General features: G+C 29.0%; 1 protein-coding gene across 3 annotated transcripts in view; it reads right to left on the bottom strand.

Annotated features, from left to right (window-relative positions):
- Positions 1 to 149: 149 nt before the first annotated feature.
- The window catches only part of LOC107448725 (histone-lysine N-methyltransferase 2B), an 87,126-nt gene continuing 63,816 nt past the window's right edge, over positions 150 to 23,459 (bottom strand). For all 3 annotated transcript variants that reach the window (XM_043045008.2, XM_071181575.1, XM_043045014.2), the window contains 16 exons: positions 22,500 to 22,671; positions 18,606 to 18,664; positions 18,392 to 18,529; positions 16,988 to 17,146; positions 16,726 to 16,852; positions 14,246 to 14,324; positions 10,168 to 13,301; positions 9,321 to 9,641; positions 7,189 to 7,269; positions 6,958 to 7,088; positions 4,887 to 5,122; positions 3,201 to 3,330; positions 1,598 to 1,693; positions 1,449 to 1,516; positions 1,240 to 1,367; positions 150 to 355 (listed from right to left, as the gene is read on the bottom strand). In XM_043045008.2, coding sequence (XP_042900942.1) covers positions 1,262 to 1,367; positions 1,449 to 1,516; positions 1,598 to 1,693; positions 3,201 to 3,330; positions 4,887 to 5,122; positions 6,958 to 7,088; positions 7,189 to 7,269; positions 9,321 to 9,641; positions 10,168 to 13,301; positions 14,246 to 14,324; positions 16,726 to 16,852; positions 16,988 to 17,146; positions 18,392 to 18,529; positions 18,606 to 18,664; positions 22,500 to 22,671 — 5,037 coding nt within the window. In that variant the 3' untranslated portion in view covers positions 150 to 355; positions 1,240 to 1,261. The remainder of the gene's footprint in view (positions 356 to 1,239; positions 1,368 to 1,448; positions 1,517 to 1,597; positions 1,694 to 3,200; positions 3,331 to 4,886; positions 5,123 to 6,957; positions 7,089 to 7,188; positions 7,270 to 9,320; positions 9,642 to 10,167; positions 13,302 to 14,245; positions 14,325 to 16,725; positions 16,853 to 16,987; positions 17,147 to 18,391; positions 18,530 to 18,605; positions 18,665 to 22,499; positions 22,672 to 23,459) is intronic.

A 23,459-nucleotide genomic window follows, 5' to 3' on the forward strand; every position in this document is an offset into this window, starting at 1 on the left:
TGCATGATTCACAGTTTGAGGAATAAGAGTTTGAACAAAGGTAACAGTGAAACTAATTTGTTACCTCAGCAAGAAGTGTATGATCTGTGATAAAAACAGCAATTAGCAGAAAAATAATACATTTGAAGGGAAAGAAAAAAAGAATCACAGAAAATATAAAATCCAATTTTATTTACAATAATAAAAAGTTCAATTTCTAATTATTATATACAATAATTTATAATACATTTTTATTATTCTATGATAATGAGGAACAGCACCTTTTGATACTTAAAAATAATAAAAAGCTAGGCTACATAAAACAAGAATAAATTATCACAGTTAGAAACATTTTCGCATGCTTTTAAGCTGCCACCTGAAATAGAATGTATTAAGCATGAAATATATTTACAACAAACAAACTTATGAATGTTATATTAATATTATTAACTACCGTGCCTAAATTAGAAGTGTGACTCAAAATAAACAATTTTGTTAGGTTAAAATGTGCTGTTGTCCAAAGAAGGATCTCTATTTTTAATTATTTTTCCGAATGATTTTTATTTCTTGTAATTAGGAAATAAATAATTAAACATACAAACATTTACTACAAGTTTTTAAATACATTAAATTAGAATCCAGCAATTGTTGGATGTTTAAACGCATATTACGTAATAATTCTAGAATTTTTCTAAGTCCTGTATAATCTGAAGTGTTTTTTTGACACTTTGTATTACATTTTCTTAAAAATGTTACATTTTCCCAACTAAACAAGCTTTCATGCAGGATGTTTAGTAATTTTAAAGTCGATTTTACAGTATTTAATATACAAAATACTTGCGAGTGTGATTTTGTTGTACTGAGTTTCTCTTCCTTAATAAACATGCAAAAACAGTCTACATCCCCAGTTACAGTCTCTTACTTCATATTATTTTTTGCTCCAAAAATAAAAGCTAAGCCTACATCATTGATATTATTAAGGATTTGTTCAGTTAAATTAATGGAAGAACTTGCTACAGGATATTTTGAAAACTTTCAAATTCAAGAATACTGTCTTTAAGTATTAAACATAAATTTATTTTGCTTAATTTTTGTTTAAATTAAATGGCATCAATTAAAAAAAAAGTTTCAGCAAATAAGTTTTTTTAAAACTTGCTAATGCTGATTTTCTCAAATTGTTTAAAATGTAATTTAACGTGTTCTCTCACTAAGCTTGATTATTATTAAAAGATCTAAATTATTAGTTATTATAATACTCACACAGCATTTAAAGGTAATTGAACTAGTTCAAATACTTTCGACATCTTCGAGAATTACAGTGACAAGGTATTTTCTCATCCTCAAATGGAAACTTGTAGTCATAGGTCAATTCTTCTCCCTTCATAATTCTGTTAAAAAAAAAAAAGTCACAGTTAAGTACTGGCTTTAATTTGTAAAATAATTCATTAGATAATATTAATTATTCTTACTTCCTGAGGGCAAAGATCACAATATGTTTCTTTCCATCCACAGTTATTACTTTTGAAAAACAATTGGGCTGAAAAAGAAAATCATGCATGAAAATTTTTTTAAAATACTAAAAGGTAACAATAGAAATATAATGAAAGACGATGCATACTTCACAGGAGTGGTTGATAAACCTAGCAGCATTGCCATGCATTGTTGCATCCACAACTTCATCATCATCAATTCTAAACATGTAACATCCAATGCCCTGAAAGAATTTGATTTGAAATTATAAGTATGAAATTTTAGTTTAAAGGCTCTCTTCACACAAAATGATTCTGCTTCCTTCATGTTAATCTACAGATTTTTTGTTTCATTTTATTCATTGCAGTATGCTGAGCTGTACCTAGTTATCAAATTTTAAATTTCATGATTACAAGCATTTTAAATTTTTCTTCTTCTCGTTATATAGTAACTTTTAAGAAGTTAAACTACATACAACTTTAAAATTGGGGAACTGAATACATAGCAATGAACAAAAGGAAACCAAGTATTAATTCGTTACTTAATAGATAAGAAAATTCTTATAATTCTTCATATGTTGACATGGAAGTAGAAGAATCCCTTTTCTGTCTGAAGAAACCTCAAGAGTATATAATAAATAAAAATATATCTATATATTCTCCATCCTTAGAACATGAACTAAATGTCACAAAGATCTTGAAAACTTTTTCAAAAAATAAGTACAGTACAAAGCCACAAATCCATAGGACACTATTTTACAATCAAAATAAACAAATCTCTTTCCTTTTTTTCAATTTCTAGACTGAGAAGAAAAAACTATGAGTATTAATGAAGTTGAATATGAACAGTGTTTGAAAAGAACACTCGAAGACAAGCTTTGTTTCTCTTTAACTTACAAATGTTTTTATTAATAAAATCCACTAAGTTATGTTCCTTGTTATATGTATATAACTAATTTGGATTAATTAACTTTTTGTGTATAGGGCCTTTTTTAATGTTATATTTATTTAATTATTTGCCAAGCTACTTCTTCACATAAATAAATAAATAAAAAAAAAAGAGAGAGAAAGAAACATGTTTTATTTATGAGAGTCCAAATTATGGTCTGTTCGATTTTCTTTATTTACTTTTTAAACCATAAGAAAAAGTTTTAGTATGAAATTGTCATTATTTATTGATTTTTTATTTTCTTTATTGAATAACACATTTTATGATGTTTGTTTACCTTAAAGATCTATTTTCCAAAAAAATTCCTTTCCAGACTTATCTAAGCCCTGACTATTCTGGATATGGTTCTTTCCACTGTAGTTAAAATAGTTATGTAAATAAATGAGAAAATACTGCAGGGTGGTCACAAAAAACTTCCTTATCTTTCCCAGATCTATTTTATTGAATTTTTCTTTTTTTTGTAACCAGTGATATAAATTTTATTATTAATTCTTCAGTTATGCCTTTTTTTTATTTTTATAAAAATAAATTAAAAAAAAACACTCTTACTTGTTATTTGGATAGAAAATAAACATTCTTTAAAAAATTATTATTACAAGTCTTTTGGTATTCTGTTGGAAAAAACATTGGATTGTTATGTTAAAATTAATTTATTTTTCCTGATTTTGAGGTTTTCCTGACTTTCCTGTTCTGTGGCCACTCTGTGAAAGTTTTAATTTTACATTCCAAAAATTTGAGTTAAAGTGATTGTATTTATCTACAATAAGTTCTATCACAAAAATAAAGAAGCAATCATTATTTACTTTGCTTTGATAAATGCGTTCTCTTTTATCTGTAAGAATAGATCGAATAACTTCACCAGCATATTCAATAACCAATTCGCCAGGATCAATAGTTCTTTTGCAAAAAAGTCCTCGACCATGAATACTCGATCTGAAAAAGAGATATAATATGAAGTGCTCTTTATAACTAACTACTTATGAAAATATAGAAAAATTTAGCTTTTTCCTTGAATTCTTAGTTTATGAATAATAATATTTTTTCTTTGCATCTAAAAATGTCCACACATTTATTGTGGCAGGCACAGTCTTACCCAACAATCAGGCTAGAGTTTTATTTCCTGCGGCCAATGCCGGGTGTCAATTTGAATGGCTCTTTTTTGATAACGATAGTGTTTCAGAATTCACTCTTCTCGGCAATTAATCATTCATTCAGAAAAATCCATGTATGGTTGGTAAGTATGTTTAGAAGCCAGATAGTCACTACTACCTTTCAATCAAAATTGTGGCAGGGTAAAGCGTGTCTGTAGCAATATTGTTTTCAGATCATCAATAAAGATGCATCCCAGGCTGTTGCCAATTACCTAACAGCATAGTTCCAGTAGAACATTTATAATAAAATTAGACCAAATTAGCATCGGAAAATGTATAAACTGAGAATTATGTAAATGCTGTTAATCTGTATGCACTTAGCTCTTAGCTGTTTCTTAAATGGTTGACCCAATTTAACATTTGTATGCTCTAGAACAAATGTGAAATTCTCGGTAAGATTCTTTTAAAGAATATTCTTTAGAGATGATTGTGACACAAAGTGAAAAACCCTCAAAATTGTATGTGCAAACAAGATATCAATTTATATACTATTCTTCTTTAATATAATTTTTTGACCTAAGATTAATAACTAAATTACCTACCAATAAAGAATATTATAGTTTTATAGTAACTAATTAAAGAAAAAATTTAAATAAGCTCTTGCAAGAATCGTGTTATTGGGTTTTAAAATAGGGTGAATATGAATCATGATATAAGAGATTCTAACAATATAAGAGGATTCAAGTATTAAAAACAATAAAAATTCGACCAAAAAAAAAATCGAAATTTTAGAAGAGTCACAGGTATGAAACGAGATTTTAGTGTTGGCAAGAATTTCATAAATTTATTTCAGATGGTGAAAATTAATTCTTACTTTAAATTTTAGTCGGATTATAGGTTTGATTTGTGGAAGTTCGCGAATCAATGGCCTCGAGATATGTGGAATTCCGCGAAAAAAATCACATACTCTGCTCCTAGTTTCTAGACCTAGAGAGATGATACGTAAAATCCGGAATTCCGGGGTACTTCCGAAATATAATCACCCCTGATTCTCCAAAGTACACCATTCTTATCAACAAAGAGCACTTGAAGCTTTGAAGAAAAGAAAGATAAAGGGTGGGACAGGTAACGAACTGCAGATCAATATGTAAAATTAGCTGGAAGTACAGGCTGTTGTCTTTTACGAAGAGGGTATAAAAAATTTCTAAAGAAGCAACTGGAAGGATCAAAACAATTTCGATTTTCACACTGATTTTTCTTCTGAAACTGATCATAGCTTAAAAAAACAACTCTTTATTGTAAAAATTCACAACTGAATTATCATGAAGATTTATTTTTTCAGCAACGCAATTTTATAAAATAAATAAATATTTTCTAAAGAATTTATAGTTTACTTACCGAAAAACACCAACAGTTTCCCTAGCTACTGACTTTAAGCTTTTAAATCGCATTGCGATTGGAATATCTATATTGGTTGCTCTTCTGGAAGATTTTTGAGTTCCTTCATCTTCCTCCTCAGGTGGTACGAACATAGGTCTACTACGATGCTCTGATGCCAAGAAATTAAACATATCATAATCTGACCTAAGTTTTAAGCATTCACTTCTAGCACAGCCTGTTGGGTTTTCTGGAACCTAAAACAAGTTTTAAGATTATAAGTAAATTTAAAATTTCAAAACTAATTTAGAAAGAAAAATTATTTAATATGGAATTTTTCAGTTAACTAGAAAAACAAACACATCTTTATTAATTTTAAAGAAACACAAATATTAAAAAGTAAATAATTCTTTCTTAAAAGTGAAACATTGTTCACCTTTTTCATTATGGTTTAATGTATTAAAAATGCTTTATTACTGTAACTAATCCTTGTCACCCCCCTAGCGGTGGGCGTTAGAACTACACAACTATTAAAATAAGATGAAGCATTAATGAAGTAAAAATATTAAAAAACAGGTGCTATCCAATCATTTAGTTTTAGTACTATAATAACAATATCCGTGGTATATCTGCACCTCAAGTCTAAAATCTGGTGGATATTAACATCAAAATAAGATTTTTTAAAAAAAAAAAAATCTATCTGAACACACAATTAAAAAGTGAATGTAAACTCTTTGAATTTTTTGTTAAGAGAATGATTTTATTCCAAAAATGGCTTAAACATCACACATTTTTAAAAGTCCCTGACAGGAAAAACAACATATATAAACTACAGGGTTGCCGCAGAAAAAAATGAACAAAATGGTTGCTTTTAGTAGCCTAAAACATGAAAATAGTAGCCAAAAACTAGGAAAATAGTTGCCTAAATAAGAACAAAAATTCATCAAAAATATGACTAAAGTTTTGTTAATGACTTAATTGTCATATACCATGATCCATTCAGTCAAGTTGGTGGCAAATATGATAATTTTTATATAAATGTAAATGTTTATATATATATATATATATATGAAGTGATTACTCAAATTTGAAATTCACGCATCGTAATATCGTATTAAATGTATTATTATTATTTGTTTAAAAATCACGCGGAATTTTGTAGCAATAATCATTGAAAAGGCGATCGAGAAATTAAATAGACTTACAACGGAGCCTGTGCAGATTGAACGAATTAAAAAGTGAGAACTCAAATTTGCAATTCAAAATTTTCAATATTTCTTATTTTTTAAGAAAAAAAAAGTTCAGTGTGTTCAGAAACTATCTTGTGGGGTGCAGATTTTCCACCCAATTTATGCTTAAAGAAACATCACTAGGGGTACAGAAAAGTCTCCGAATAGTCTCCTTTTCCTGAAAACAGTTATTTTTGTCGTCTGTGGCAACCCTGAAACTAGGAAGAATATCAAAGTAAAAAAGTCATTTTTTAGAATATTTTTTTGTATAAACATATATATTTTTAAAAAGATAGTTTTGCTAACTTCTTTTAATAGTTTGGTCGGTTTCAAAACTATAGTTTGAAATTTTTTATTTATTAAGTTCAAGTAAAAAAAGCAGTATCAGATCTTTATTAGTGAATATATTGAATAAAAGAAAAACTACATTAAAATAAGTTTTCAATTCCTAAAGAGATGTTTGCTTTAGAATTAGATATTTCCTTCATAAATATAACACTTCCCTGACTGAACTAATTGTGCCTGAGTCTAAACTAGCCACTATAAATTTTTTAACAGCTACAACTAATTATTGCCAAACAGGGTGATTTCTGTGATCGATTGGAAAGGTGTTAAAATTAACAGTTTGAAGTAAATACAGTGCACATACTCTTTATGCACAGAAATTGTTTTTGTAAAAAGAAGTTCAATGGGAGGAAAATTATAAAAATTAATACCATTACTATCATTACTAAAGTATGCAAGCACAATAGTAATGATAGTACAATAGTAATGATAGTACAATAAACAAAATTATAGGAAAAATAAACTAACCGACATTTTAAAGTTTAGGGAAGAAAAAAGCATACTTGGGTAAAACTTACTTCAAATTGATCTTTTGTTGGTCGGTGGAAGAGGAACTCATAATCCGGACACTGTTTTGCACCTGGTAGTTGCTCCAAGAGATATAAGAGAGCGGAGTTATCTAATCCCATTAAATGAAATCCATTTATATCTATAGATATAATATAAAAATATTTTTATTAGTTTAAATGTCACAATACCACATCATATAAATTTATCTGAAATACTTAAAATATAAAATGTTTTCTAACCTTCAGGAGAAACTGTTTTGTGGTCCATATGAGCTGCAATACGAGCATCTTGAAGTTCTTCATAAACCCTCTCCCAAGCATCTACAGCAACAAACATAATATTTGTAAGTCATATTATTTCATATAATTAAAGAAATAATTATGGAAATATTCATGAATTAACTCAAGTAAGATAATTATCCCTCTTTTTTTAAACCAAAGAACAAATAAGTTTTGAGCAGAAAAAATTTAATACTAATTAAGAAATTTAGAGTGAAAAAAAAAATTCAAGTTTTTTGTGTGGATAATCTGAAATCAAAATGGATGCAAGGCAGAGTTTAATTGCATAAAAGCCAGAATTGATTAAACCGAGCTTGGTGAAAAATAAAAACCTGGACAAAAAGACGGAAAATTCACTGGAGTATTTAAGGCCATGGAACTCTCATACACCTAAAGAAAGCGAACCTCTTGAGAGACTTAAAAAATAAAATGTATGGAAAAATCTGTTTTTTTTTTTTNAGGGAAAAATTTTTTTTTTTTTTTTTTTTTTTTTTTTTTAAATTCAATTTATTTCTCAAAAAGTTTTTAGTAACTAAAATAAACAAATTTCTTTTTTTTTTTTAATGTTTATTTAACAAAGATAAATAAATTATTTTTTCTTATTATACACATTTACAAATAGTTCTCACTTAATTTCAGAAATAAAATTCCCTGAACTTTCTACTCAAATTCTAGATCATATATTTTATCACGGTAATTGGACGGCCGACCCAATATTCCGGATTTACAACTACTAATATTCAACTCCGTAGCCTTGTAATTTTGAACAGCATCCAGAAGACAAGGGAAGTCCTAGATCAAGCAATGGGAGATATTTGCCTTCATGAAGGACATTTTGATGGAACTAACACGCATTTTTGTTACATGGTGGAGAAAACCACGAAAACCTCTCACTGTTAGCCTGACGTCAAGGGGACTCTAACCCATGATCCATCTACCACTGAGGATATCTAAGCCAGCACTGTGGGCGGTGCAATCGTATTGATCAACCATTGCTGGGATATAAACCCGGTTCACCTGATTGGAAGACAAACGCTCTTTCCCCTTGAACCACCACAGCTCTAGATCATATATTTCATTTTATAACCAACGTTGAACAGCCAACCCAATTTTTGATTTACGACTACCACTGTTCAACTTCGTAGCTTCGTAATTTTTAAACCAATCCAGTAGACAAGGCAACTTTTAGATCAAGTATTGGGAGAAATTTGCTTTCGTGAAGGACTCTTTGGTGGAACTAACCCGCATTTGCAATACACGGAGAGGTAAATGTCGAAAACCTCCCAACAATTTTTTGAAATAACATTTTAAAATCCCGATATTTTTAATACGAAATCATTACAACTTGTGAATCTCGAATCACATTATTATTATATTCTGGCATTATTATTATAGATTTCCAAATGATTTTCAAAATTCCTAATTTTTAATTTCATATTACAAAACTTGGTATCAGAAATTTGAAGACAGTGCGCAGGTAAGGAAAAATAGGATTTTTCTTCAACAATTGTTGAAAACAAAGTGGAGAATGTGGAAAAAAATAACGCTTAAGTTCCATTCTGAGATAATTTTTTTTAAACACAAATATTGAACTACAAAAACATGTCAAATCGTAGTTAAAAAGCTAAAAATATAGTATGCACTAAAAAATTATTTTTTTGCCAATAGCGACCATATTTCAAAGAAAGCCCTGAACATGCATAAAAGAATATGATAAATGAATTCTTAACAAGTATTTGGAAGAAAAAGCGTGATATATTAGCAATGGAATAAATTATTGAAAAAAAAAAAAAAAAAAAAAGCATTTTATGAGTAAAAACAAAATAATTTCCCCCCAAAACTTATGAGGTAACATAATTTAGAAGTATATGTTATTGTATTCTATACTGAAAAAGAAGGAAATAATTGCATAAGCTCAAAATTGTACTTAACTTCCCTAACCTTCCACATACTGAATAATACATGAATAAACCAGCTTTTATGAAAAAAATAACCAACTTAAAGTTTGAAAAAAGGCAGAACTACATGCACTGCAGATTAACTAAAGACTGTTTATGTTATAAGACTAATGTTAGTTACTATAAAAATCAAACCTCGAATATTCTTTGATTGAACTTTAAAACCATCTTCACTTGTTATTTCATACATAAGGTAAGGTTTGTCAGGAGAGGGGCTTTTTCTTTTCTCCCTTCTTTCTATTTCTTGCATATGTAACTTGAGCAGTGGGGAGTCGTCATCAGATTCCTCATTGTACGAGTAAACATCAGAATCTTCCTCTGGCAGATGAGCACCTGATTTTTGAGGCTCAGCAGGGGTATTTAATGGGAGGGACAAATTTGGTTCAATGGGAATATCTGAGTGAAGTGGTAAGTTTGTTTCAACAGGTACATCAAGTGAAGAGTTTGAAATCTCATCTAAAAAATAATTAAAATGAAGAGTATAAGATATGATATAATAGAAATTTATGTACACAAAAGCAAAATATATTTGTTTACTATTATTTTAATCCTTCAGAATTATGAAATATAGTGCAAAGGGAAAATGAAAATTCAACGAGACATTTTGAATAAAGTGCCAGTTTTTGCTACAAATAGTTAAGCAAGATAATTAGATTTTAAATTACAAGTTTATGTGCCATTAAACTCAAACTTATTTAATATTTAGAAGTTAAGAAATTATACAAGATTGAGAGAAATCTCCTTATTTAATTAAGTGAAATAAAAATGCTTTCACAATTATGTAGAAGCAAATTTTTGAATATGATATGATAAAAGAAATTGTTTTAGATTAAATTTTCAGCTCCAAAATTTTTTATAAAAGCATTTAAAAGTATCCCTAAAATCAGTAAAAAGTTGGATAATTGTACAATACCGTTAGTTAATCAGAATAGTGTTCAAATGTAATAAGTCAATGAAACATTTGTCTTTAATTTTAACTTACTTTTCACTGGTACTGGATTTGGTTCATCTTTTGCAACTGGAGCAACCAAAAATGGCATAAAAGCTTGTTTCAAAGCAGCAATATTGAATTGGATGCTTTTAGGCTTCTTTTCAGGTTTCACATTTCCATTCAAGACAGGATTTTTTCTTTTCATCTGTTCAGCTTTCCGAGCTGCTACTTTCCGAGTATGGGCAAAGCGTGTTTTCTTCTCGGCTGCAATATTTGATGATGAATGCGATGAAGATGCATTATGTTTTGATTTTTCAGATGACATATTTAACATCTGTTCAGCAGCTTTTTTTAGAATTTCCATAATATTGCTGTTGGATGAAATATTGTTGACACAATTTTGATCACTGAAAGATTTTTCTGAAACAGGAGACGACCTTTCACTGAAATCCGAAGTGCCCGGTGAAGACGCATGAGGTGTCATACTAGGCATTATCACTTTGGCTAAGCTAGGAGCCTGGCTTGATATTGGTCTCACAATGTTGGAGGGTTGTTTTTTGGTGCTTGCACAATTATTTATATTAAAGTTTTGAGGTGTAACAGCAGGCTCTAAATGAGGAGGAGCTTCTGACTGTTGAAGATTATTTTGCTCCTGGAAGACATTTTGTGGTAAAGAGCTGGTTACAGTTTGAGAATTAGAATCAAAAGAAATTGGGTTAACTACTTGATGATATTCTGGTTGTTGAACAAATGTATTAAAAGAACAATTCTGAGTTTGCTCCATAGGAACCTGGATAATATAGTTTGAAGCTTGAGGAGCAGATAATTGATGGGTTAAGGGCTCTTCCACAAACATAACTTGATTTTGAGGTATATTGATAGACTGCTGAGGAAACACTAGTTGGTTAATCGAAGGGGTTTGGTAAGAACTCTGAAGTGATATCTGTTGTACATTAACACTTGAAAGATGAATTTCAGAAGTTTGTTGTAACTGAAGAGGATTATGAATTAAATTAAAACTCAAATCTTGCTGAGGATACATGGGTAAGATTTGATCTGGTACATTGACCGCTATTGACATAGTCTCATTATTTGTTATCGTAATGGAACCAACATAAGAAAGCTGAGAACTTTGTGTCATTTCTATTGGGGTTTGCACAAAACTATTTGGAGGAATAGTTATTTGTCTATACATAGGAGTAGGTGGATGTACTGTGTTATGGGTGGATGGAGAAGGAATTATTAAAGTATTACAGGGCAATTGCATTATGGTAGAAGCTGAATTGTTGCATACAGCAGTGTTTCCATATGAGCAATTATAAGAATTTGATATACTTTCAGTAGCTATTGCTGCATTATTTACCGAAATATTTGATATGATTCCTTGTGAAGTTAAAGAATTCTGATTAATATTTATAGGAATTTGAATATTTTGCTGAATTGTAGCAGATACTAAAGTATTTTGGGGCACCATAGATTTAGACTGGTAGGGTATATCATGAGTTGCTAAGTTTTGCTGACTGATTCCATAATTAGAATTTGAGGGTATAATGGTGGAGGATTTGGGAACAGGGTAATCATCTTGCATAACAGCCATATCCAATTTTGAAACCACTTTTTGTTCCACCCTGTGCTGCATAGATCCTTTAATATGACCATTATCAGTTAATTGGCCATCGAATGTTTTAAACAGAGGATCTGCTGGTTTATTGATAGTGTCTTGATTATTATCACAGGCAGGAATTATACAATGATTAGAATCAGAACTATTTTCTTTCTTCTGAATATCACAGTGATTTGGTACTTTGTGATTGAGATATGATGATTGATGCATGCTGTCATTAGATGAGCTAGAATCTGATTCTTCTCCAGAAGAGGAAGAATCTATAACAAAATTGCAGGCATCAAAATGTTTTTTAAAGCTTTCACTTGTACGGTAAATTCTCTTACATTTATTGCATTTTAAAGGTTCTGTTTCCTGGCATACACCATTTAAACAATTAGAAATAATATTACTATTTTGAACACTGTGATTAGAATTTAAAAAGCTGGTTTGCCAATCTGGTTGTGAATCTTTTTTATATGTAGTATTTCCAGCTCTTCTGCATTCTTCTAGTCTTTGAAGCATTGAATTGTGTTTTACTGGTTTTTCTTTTTGAGCTATTTCTATTTTATTATTTAAAATATCAGGCATAAAAGATCTACCTGATTGTTTTAAATTATCATCATTGGAGCTGTAACCTGAGCTTTCTGCCTTGCCTGAGTTATCTTTAACTTCTACACTAAACACAGGCAATACTGTTTCATTTACAGAATCTAATGGAATAATTGAATCCAAAAATGCTCTTTTTTTACTGGACTTATCAAAATCATCTTCATAATTATCAAGTAAATCTTTACAATTTTCTTTGGCACATGAATGATTAGAAATTAGTTCTTCTTTATTTGCCTTAGACCTGAATCTTTCATCTAAAGACAAGCTCCTTAAGCGTTTTTTAAACTTTTTATGTCCATTCTTTTTCACAAACTCTTGAAGCAGCTCATGATTAATATGCAGTTTATCATCACAAAGAATATCAGAATTAGATTTAATTTTAAAAAGACTAGTATAAAAATCTAAATAGTCATTTTTATTAATATAATCTATATCACAATCTTTCAAAGTTTTATTTTTAATTTTACTAGCCAACTCATTTATTATTTTATTATAATTACTGTCCATATCACAGATATCTTTTTTCATTTCCTCATTAATTAAATTATTATTAAACCTAAAACCATTCAAAGTCTTTTCTTTCTTATTTTCAAGTAATGGACCCAAGCATTTTGATAAATCATATTCTTTTAATTCATGCAGATTTCTTAACTTCTTTTCTTTTTTGGCTACTTTCTTTGTAATGTAATTTAAAAGTTTTTTCACATCATTACTTTCTACATCAAAATTATCACATTCAATTCTAGATGATTTTCCATCATGAAACACAGTGACTTTTTCAAAATTTGATTTATTTGAAGAATTTAAAGCTATTTTTTTATCAGAACTTTTTGAAGTTCCTATCGAATGAACTATAGTGGTATTTGGCACAAACAATGGAGGACATTTTTCAGGACGCTTTTCAAATATTCTGCAAGTATATTTCACTCTAACTCGAGGATTTTTTGTACTCCAAAATAATTTTGTGCACCTATAAGATATAAACATAGATCAGTTTTCTTTACAGTTTCCAATACAATATTTAATGTTAAAAACCATTCTTCAAAAATTATTTAACTTTTTTAACAGCATGCTTATTAATAATGAAATTTTATTGGGCACAGGATTTTTTAAAAATTCTGTTTGATAAAACACTGATTTAAAGCATTTTGATTAAATAATTTGCCTTTTTGGAGAAAAAAAAATTGCAACAAAAATCAGATTTATAAAATACATATTGCCAAATACAAGTAATTAGGATAGTAATTTAGTTAGATCAATAACTGTTTATGACGTTAGTGTCATGGAATTTTTTTTATAAACATCGGTAAAGACATGCAGTAGAATAAGGAAAAAATAAATTTAATTTAAAAACCAAGCATTTTCTTAGGCAGCTAGTATAGTGTCTTTCTTCAAAGTTCTCACAATATATTGTAATGGGTTTATTAAGCAAAAAGATTTTATCTATGTAATATAATTTCAATAAAGAATAAATTTTTTACTAGACTGGTTAACTTATTTTCAAAAATTAAAGTATTTTCTTATAAGAACACTGAGCAAGTAGAGTAATACATTATAGAAATAAAAACACTTGTCAAAATTAAAGTAACATAAAACTTCAATGCAAATAATTTATTTTCTTAGATAATTATATTTGAATTTTTTAAGACTGCGACGTATTATTTCTTTAGCTGTGTAATAGAAAGATTTCAGAGTTGTTTCAAATTTTTTTACAATATATTAATTTAAAAATTGATATTTAAAACATTCAAAAAATACTATATATATATATAATTAATACAATTCTATAATGATGCACAATTTATGATAAAATAACAGAATTAAAAACTTACATGCTTTGATAAAATTTATCTTAATTTAAGCAAAAGGTAATTAACAAAAATAGATAAAAAAAAAATGAGGAAAGTTATTTACTCAAAATCCACAGGTATCAGAACATTAGGTCCATTTGATAATGGTGTCAGACGACCTAAATTTGACACAGTTAAAGAACCTAAATAAAGAACATGTATAAATTATGTAATACATTAAATAACATACATTAAAAGCAAAGATTTCTGAAATTATGTAAAAGCAAATTTTTTTCAGTCTTGTTATTTTAACCCTAATACACAATTATTATAAACAGTTTACATTTTAAAAATTTATTAATCTTATTCCTGTTTATACCAGTGTATGAAAAAGTTGCAGAAAAAAAAATAGCTAATTATTTTCGTTTCTATTGATAAGTTATTAAAGGGGAAAAATTAATAATGTACCCCCCCCAAAGGAAGATTTACAGTAAAATAGTTTTAAATATAAAAAGAAATTATTCTTTTGCAATGCATACATTGGCTCGAATTCTGTAAATTTATTGCTTTTATTTTTATTTATTCAAGATAAACAAGTTGTATAAAAATATATAGCATAGAATTTCTTTTCCTATAGCCTATAAGACATTAAAGTGGGAAAAAATTTATATAAATAATGTTTAATTTTTTCTCTGAAGATAAAGATTTATTAAATATTTTAAGATGTAAAAAAAAAAAAAATATTTTGGCCTTTTACCTTACACCATATAAAAAATTGAAGGAACATCGAGCAATTCGGCAAAAAAAAAAAATTGGTTTTGTCTCACAACATAGTTTTTATCATACCATTCTACATTTTTTTGTTTGTAGTAAGTTACTCACATTACTTTATAACAAACATTTTAAAAAAGTTTTTGAATAATTGTAAGATCAATACCTAAATAAAAAAAAAATATTAATAAAAAGTTTGTTGCAAACATATCAAAAAATATTATTTTGCTTCATAAATTTTTAAAGAAACTAAAGAACACAAAGAATTGAAAATTTGTTTCACTAATAAACATATAGATATTTACCAATTTTAATCATACAAGGTGTGACTATAAAACAACGAAACTAATCGCTTATAAACTACACAAGAGCCAAATGTGAATGAGAGATAGCTATGCAGTATAAAGCCTTCTCTTTCAAATGCGCTTCTCCAGTACCTGTAAACAATAGTTTGGCCGTGGCCTTCATTTTTATAAGAAACATTTTTCTTTGGTCGGAAAAATAAGTGGCCGGAGTGTAATATTTGAGCAATGAATCAATCAATCACAAAATTTCACATGAAAAAAAAAAGGCAATGAAACATTACAAAAAGTGTATAACAATTTATATTTATCACTTGTTAAAATTTTTCAGTGGTTTAAGCATTTTCAAGATAGCAGAGAAGACCATCCTTTCAAACAAAATTTGGAGGAAGCAATAGAAAAAGTGGTAATCAGAATCGCTCTGAGTGTCAGAAGGTCAAACTCTTAATAAACTTAATAATACTATCTTGAAGCCCTTGCTGAACTTCAGAGAAAGAATAAGACGAAAAACAAATCAAACTAAGAAAAAAAAGATGAAGTTCTCCAAGAAGACAACAAGGCAGCTCATTCTGTATTGCCTGTCAAGACGTTTCTAGCTAAATACAACATCCCAGTTTTAGACCATCCATTCGAATTGCCTGACCTTGCAACAAGAGAGTTTTATCTGTTTCCCTCGGTCAAATTTGCAAATTTGAAAGGAACAAGAATTCAGTCCATTGAAGTTGTAAAAGAAAAAACAGCACACATCATGAAGGTGCTAACAGAAGAAGACTCCTCACACTGTTTCGAAGAATGGAAAATTACCAAGGAATGTAGTAGGGATAGAGGATAGGTGTATATTAAAAGTAATAATAACTAAAAATGTTTAAATAAAAATATAATGCTTTACGGCAACAGTCTCATTATTTAACAGGGTGCATAGCCAAATTATTCTACAAAATATAAGCACCTTTTAAGCACTTAAAAAATATCATAATTAGGGAGGGTTGGGAAAGTTTTTGACAATCGAAGATTTTATCTTGTTTTAACAGTCATGTCAAAAAAAAAAAAAAAAAAAAAAAAAAAAAAAAAAAAAAAAAAAAAAAAACCTTTTGGCATTGTTTGGCATGAAATTTTGAATCATGTAAAACGAATGGCGTTTTCATACGCTACAGACAGATTATAGGCCGAAACAGCTTGGGGTTGAATTAATTATGAAAACGTTGAATAGAACAATGTGAACTTTGTCTTTTTGTATAATTCGAAGCAAAAATCAACATAGTAAAGGAAAAATCTCATTTTGAAAAAAGGGAAAATTAAGCACTTTTTAAAAACACCCAATTAAAATAAGCTCCTTAAAGGGCTTTTAAAAAACGAAAATAAGCACCTTTAAGCACTTTTTAAAAACGCTACACACCCTGTTTGATAGCCACACCAATTAGACTAAAACTACCATTTTCAATCATATATTACAAAATTTAATTTAACGCTACTAATTACAGATATTTACCGATTTTAACACATATACATAACATAATTGACACATAATTACCAATTTTAATCTTCAAAGAATCTTTGTCCATAGGATTCTCCCACTCATTTTTAACCCACTTAGGAGAAATGCTGATCTGATTAACAAAAATTTTCTCATTGGTAATAAAATCATCTTCATTTACTACCTAAATAATCAGAATCATGAATTCATTACAAGTCAAGAAATTTAGAACAAATTATTTTCTAAAATATAACACAAAAATAGTTCAAACTTAAAAATGTTTCAAAATGATGTCAAATGCAAAAGACCAGTAATTTACCCTTTCATCAACATTATCTTTATGAACAGCACAGAATATCTTTTTATCTTCTTGTAAAACTGCTTCGTCTTTTCGAGCACAGTAAAAATGATAATTGGCAGGGCAACCTCTTACACAACATCCTACTGTAGCTCCAACTTGATTACAAAATTCACAAGGCTACAAATACATTCAAAAAGAGTTATTTTTTATTTATTTTTTAAACTATTAAATCACAAAATACTTATCAGAGGTTCTCGAAACTAGCATTAATGTAAAAAAAATAATTCGCCATTTATTTATTTTTTGATTTACAGTTTCATGTTTTAGTTCGTGCTATTGTCATAAAATAACATATCATCGAAATAGATAACATTACAGTATTTGTAATGCAAATTTTTTAAAAATAATTTTAATATTTTTTAAACAAAAAATCAAATAGCGACATTTAAATAAATCAATGAAAATGTGCGTTTACTAGTAACACCTTTAAGTCAATGGCTGATAAACCAGGATGATCACCAAAAGGATCAACATTTTGCAAAAAAGAGGGAATAAAATTTCCAAACAAGTCAACAGATCAAATCAAACAGAACCAATTTCCAAACAAGTATGATCAATAAATTTATTATGCCCTTTTAAAAGAAAGCTACACACATTGTGAATGCATCCTTTTATACTAATGGATGGATGCCATGCTTCATGCGGAATTCTTTATGTCACTTTTGATTTTCAAAGTGAAGATTTAGAGGATCATGTCACAATTCCTTCCTCCAAAGAGGATTTAAGAAGTTTCACATTTTATGTATGACAACATCAAAAGAAATTTTAGACGAATCAAATGATTAAACATCAGTTGTTATATCAGAATGATGCCGACCAGGTGGCCGAGTGGTTAGCGTGTCTGACTGCGGAGCCATTGGCTACGGGTTCGAATACTGCTCAAGGCATGGATGTTTCTTTCCCTCTCTATGTCCTTTCTCCTTTGTGAGAATGTGACCCGCCCTATAAACGGGTTTGTGGTTGTGTGACGTGGGCAATGCTGCTCCACCGCCGCGGCTTTGCTACAGGTGCCCACTGGGTAACGAGAAGAGAGTAGGAGTTCTGGCTTTTCTGTGGCCAATGGGACAAAATCCAAGTGCCCGTCATTAAAAAAAGTAACAAAAATATTAGAATGAACGGTTCAGTGCTTATGTTCTAATGGCTGTTAAAAAAATATTGCATCAATTGAATAGCAAGAGAGCATTATAGTGGAAGGATTTCAGTAAAGAGAGTCACTCATATAAGCCTTAAAAAAAACTTCTTGAGAAGGCCAAGGCTTACCCCAGCTGTTGAGTCAATGTAAAAGAATAACTAAAGAGCATAGACTGTATTTATAAAATGCTGTGAATTTAGTAGGAGAAGCTTAGAAAATGGATCTTTTACCATTAATTTTCCCCTGGAGATTGCAGGATAAACATTACGAAGAGAACCATCGGGTTGTTGAAACACTTCAGCAGACCACATAGCACAGTTTAGATGAATCCAATCATCCTGCCCACAGTACAACAATCGTCCACATTTCTAAAATTAAAGATCCATTATTACATGAACAGAATTAAGTAGGATGATTTAAAGAATATTTCAAAATTATACTCACTTTAGGATTACTATCTCCAGCATACCCACAAAGAACACAGAATCTAGCATCAGGCAAAACTGGATAAATACAAAAAAAAAACAAAACAATGAAATTTATTAAAGAATATTACTTATATTTATAATAGTTTTAGTTAATTTTAACTACTAAAAAATTTTGACCTATTTTTAAAAAATTAGCTACAAATAGATATATATAGCAAGTGCCAAGGTGGCTACAAACATTTAGAAAATTTTCCTGTTGTTTCCCCCGATTTTCGTTACTGTGGGCATAATTTCTATTTAAGTTACCAGGTCTCATAACAATATTTCATGAACAATCTTATTAAAAGATAATCTCAAAAATTTGGGAACCTTTTTTTCAACTTATAGCAAGAAAAAAGATGAGCTAAAGCAATTTTAAATTAGTGGGCAAGATGCAACAATTCACACATCTTAATATTATGCTATTGAAAAAAAAATCAATTTTAAAAACACTGCAGAAATATGCAGCAAATAATATCTGTAAAAGGAATGAAAAGTCATGTAGATTTATGCTGTAACTGTTGAAAGTGAAGGGTACCAAAAGGTGATTAATTGACCAAGAACTTTCATCTCATAAATGAGTGATCATAATAATACATTTATTTGGTTTTCCTCGTTGTAAATTATAGACTTTATCTGTCATATTAAATCTCTTGACAGGTTCAGACACAAAAAAAATTCTACTGAACTTGGGAGGCGCAGTTCTTAAAAACTGAGCCAAACTTGTCTCGACACATTATTTTACCCACACTATTAATTCATATACAACCTTAACAAGCATAGGTTCAGTGGCGTACGCAAGGGAGGGGTATAAACACCCCTCTTGAGCTCAGACAAAATGGCAAAAATAAAAATTTTAGTAGAAATTATGCCAGCTATTATTTTTTAAGACTATATATTTTTATTTGCCTAATGCCTACTTTTTTTCTCACAGTATTTCTCAGAATACTGAAAAAACATTTACTATAATAGGGTTGTACTTCTAAAACCAAATTCACGTCACGTGATACTGTTACGGACTGGTTCCTTTCTGTCCTACCAGTATAGTTTGTGAGACTGGCTGTCATTCACGAGGTTTTTACGCGATGATTCTGGAATCCTATACGTTTTGTCGTCCTTGAGACGATTCGAGAATTTTGTAGCATGCGGTGAAAAATTATAAGGAGGTACTGTATCCAATACAAAGCACTCCGTATGTTTGTGTTCAAGTTCACAGTGGAGTTAGTTAGTCAGACTAAGAGTTATCTCTGCCGCTTGTCTATAAATCTGTTTTATCTCAACAAAAAGTTCATTCAATCGCCGAACCCGTCGTCGCCACTATTTCGACTAGTGAAGAAATCAGTAACAATACCATTGGAGATACTGTGTTCGTTGAAGTTATTCATTCCTGCTCGAGCAAATATATATATATATGTAACATACGAGACTACAGCCTCTTTGTTAGTACGCCAGATGTCGCTCTCCTTAACGAAAAGCAGCGAACTTTCTCAATGAAAATGAAGAGTTAGTCAGTTGATATTGTTTCTAGAGGAAACTGGTAACCTTAGTGGTTAAGATTCTGAGTGAATCTGTTATTCGTTAATTAATGTTTGTTTCTAAGTGAAACTGGTTGTTTTTAAGTAAAACTTGGAACCTGTGTGGTTCGAACCTAATTGCTTAAGAGTCTATGTGACTCATGTTATTATTGAAGAATAAATATTATTGTTATTGATCATATGGTTGATTGAATTAGTTGATGATAACCAACATCATCGCATTATGGTGCAGTTTGAAGTAACTCGGCATATATACCTGACATATATATATATATTTGCTGTTCTTGGATCTTTAGGATGTCAAAACTCAAGAATTTAACAATTTTTAATTATTTTGAGAAAAAAATCACGACCTGAAATTAGTGAGGTGACAGCATTTAGTACCAATGTAAGTTTTTCTGTTGTACAGAAATGTGATATTTCCATTGAAGAAAACGTTTCTAGAATAACAAAATCTGATGAATGTGAAAGTGGCCCTCAAAGTGTTACTTCCCACCCATATGACATTGGACTTTTTTTAGAAGATATTACATTATGTTCTTAAACTTAAAAAATCGAATCAAAATTTAACTAAACAATGTTGTCTAAATAAAAAGTCAAAATTGTCTAGCTGTCTAAATTAGGGAAACAATAGTGCTTTATTACAGACTCGAATTTCTTTTAGTAGTTTCAGAAAATTATGAACACCCCCCTTGAAAAAATTCTGCGTACGCCACTGCATAGGTTCTAGTAATATTGTTGAAAAAGTTAACTATGCAAAGTTGTGTTGAGGAACTACTGCAATTGTAATTAAAAATGTTTATGTCTTTTTAATAATTATAAATTTTTTTAAACAATATTTGATTTCTTTCAAAATTGTAATTTTCACAATGTTCAACTACAGTTTACAAAAGCTAAATGCAAAACTTTTGATTTAAATTAAATATTTTATTTGAGATATAAGCATTTAACATTAACTGGAAATAAAAACAATGATATAATATCTATATTTGTATGTATACAGTTAAACTTCAATATCATGAACTCGTAAGAAGAAACTAAAAGTTTCATGATATCAAAAATTCAGAATATACAAATCCAAAACAAAATATTTTTAACAATTTAGTCAAAATAATTATAATCTTGGCATTTTAAAAATTTGTATCTTCCTTTAAGAAATGTCAATATCTTTGCCTTTTCAATAGATTTTATGTTTATCTGAATTTTTTTTGTTTTGTCATTTTCTCTTTTTTATATTCTCAATCATCCCATACAGCACTTCCACATAATTATCAATTTATTCAATCAGCAATTTCTTTCAAATCTTATGGGCAGTTATTCTTAATTATTCTCATATGTCATAGGAATTGATGATTCAGATAACTTTCACTTTTCTTTAAACATGGCAGTCTCTTTTTTATCCCCCTTTAAGAATTAGTTCACATAACTATTCAGGCAGATTCTTTAAGAATTAGATTTCAAGAAATTTTTTTAAAAATTAAGATTTTTTTCTTTTCTTTTTTTTAAGATTAAAAATATTTCTGAAAATATAGTGTCACTGAGAAAAGAGTCTTTGTTCCTATTATTAGCAATAGCAAATGCGCTGGAAATTCAGATTTGTTTTTGAAAATGAGGTTTAACTGTACATTAATGTATTTTCGGTGAAAAAAAGTTGATTTCCATACATTTATAAATATCTTTTTCTCATCCACTGTTTGTGTTTTGATTATTTTACTCTCTTTTTCAAGAGAAGTTTAGACATGACTCTTTTTTTTAAAGCTAAAAAAGAAAATTCCTCTTTCTAGTAAGCTATTAGTAACTTTGCACACAAGTATGGCTTTCTTATGTTCAGGGTTTCAACGATTCATTAACATATTTCAAGTTTTTTTAGTAAATCATTTGGAAATTCTGAATTATGCTTATTGATTCGTACAAAACATAATTTGTATTATTTAAATTGTTATTTTAATACCTTATTAAATGTCTTACTTTCATTATTATAATTTCTTTAAAACTAAGTACTCTTTCTCCAGTATTGCCAAAATTGTATACGCAGTGCCCACTTACACAGACCTGTTAAAGAATTTAATTTTTTATTATTTTTAAAACATTTAGAAATTAAAAAATTCCTATCGATATATATAAAATCACAATTTTTTAATTTACAGATGCATAATTACGCATGTTTACTTAAGGGCCACTCATTAAAATGTTGATTTGCTATTGTAGCATTTAAGCAGGTGCTTTTGATGACTTTCCCCTCTTATCGTCATAGAGGTGCTGCGAAATATATGCTATATATATTGTTAAAGATTCCCAACGAAGACATATTAATATTTTATTACAATATGAGTTACCTTCATTTTTAATTTTGGGGAAATAATCTCTCCTCTCCAAATATTGAGAATAAGTATGATCAACGTAAGGTGGAATAACTGCATTTGGGAGCATCCCTTCTGGAAGATCACTTTTTGAAGTCCATACTTTTGAAGTTGGAATTTTAAACCAAGGAAATATTTTTTCTGTTTGCTGAAATTTAAAATAATACCACTGATTACAATGAATAATAACCAAAACATTGATTACATCAAAAACTACAAAAATTAGAAAAGTATTATTTGAGTAACCTATTACAGGCATCGTAGTGAGCCAAAGAAAAAAAATGGGAGAACACACGTTTTGAAGAAAAGTTTGTAAATCAATGCATAGAAAAGTTTTATAGACCTGTTGCATTAAAAAAAAATAACCACTATCAATTAGTAACTAATACCAGACTAATATTTACTTAAAATTTATTATTGAGTCCAAGAATTCTGTAATAAAATAACTTTAAAGTAGGGTTTAAGTAATCTCAAAATGAAAACTCAGTGAAAATGCCTCTTGACACTTTTGTGCAAAAGTAACTCAAGTAACCACGTCTATAATATAGTTATGATACTGTTAATGGAAATTGATAATATAGAAAATCTGATGAAATTGACTAATCTATGACTGTGAAACTATAAAAACTTAACCACTATACCTTTCTCAAAATGATAAATAAGCATATGACCCCTAATTCAGCACCATAAAAGTTTGATAAAATAAAATTATAAAATGAGTTTTCTTTTCACACAATGACTGAATTGCCCAAAAGTTTCTCAGGCTATATGTCAGAAACCATGTATAATAATTAGTTACTTTAATAGATAAGTTTGTTCCAAATTTTGTGATTTTTATTATTATTAATAATCTGAGTTAGGCTCGTTCCCAATCATTTTTGATATCGAAAGCTATATTGAAAGCATATTTAAACAATTGTTTATTTTTTGGGAAAT

This window comes from Parasteatoda tepidariorum, chromosome 1 (assembly GCF_043381705.1).
Source record: "Parasteatoda tepidariorum isolate YZ-2023 chromosome 1, CAS_Ptep_4.0, whole genome shotgun sequence".
NCBI lineage: Eukaryota > Metazoa > Arthropoda > Arachnida > Araneae > Theridiidae > Parasteatoda > Parasteatoda tepidariorum.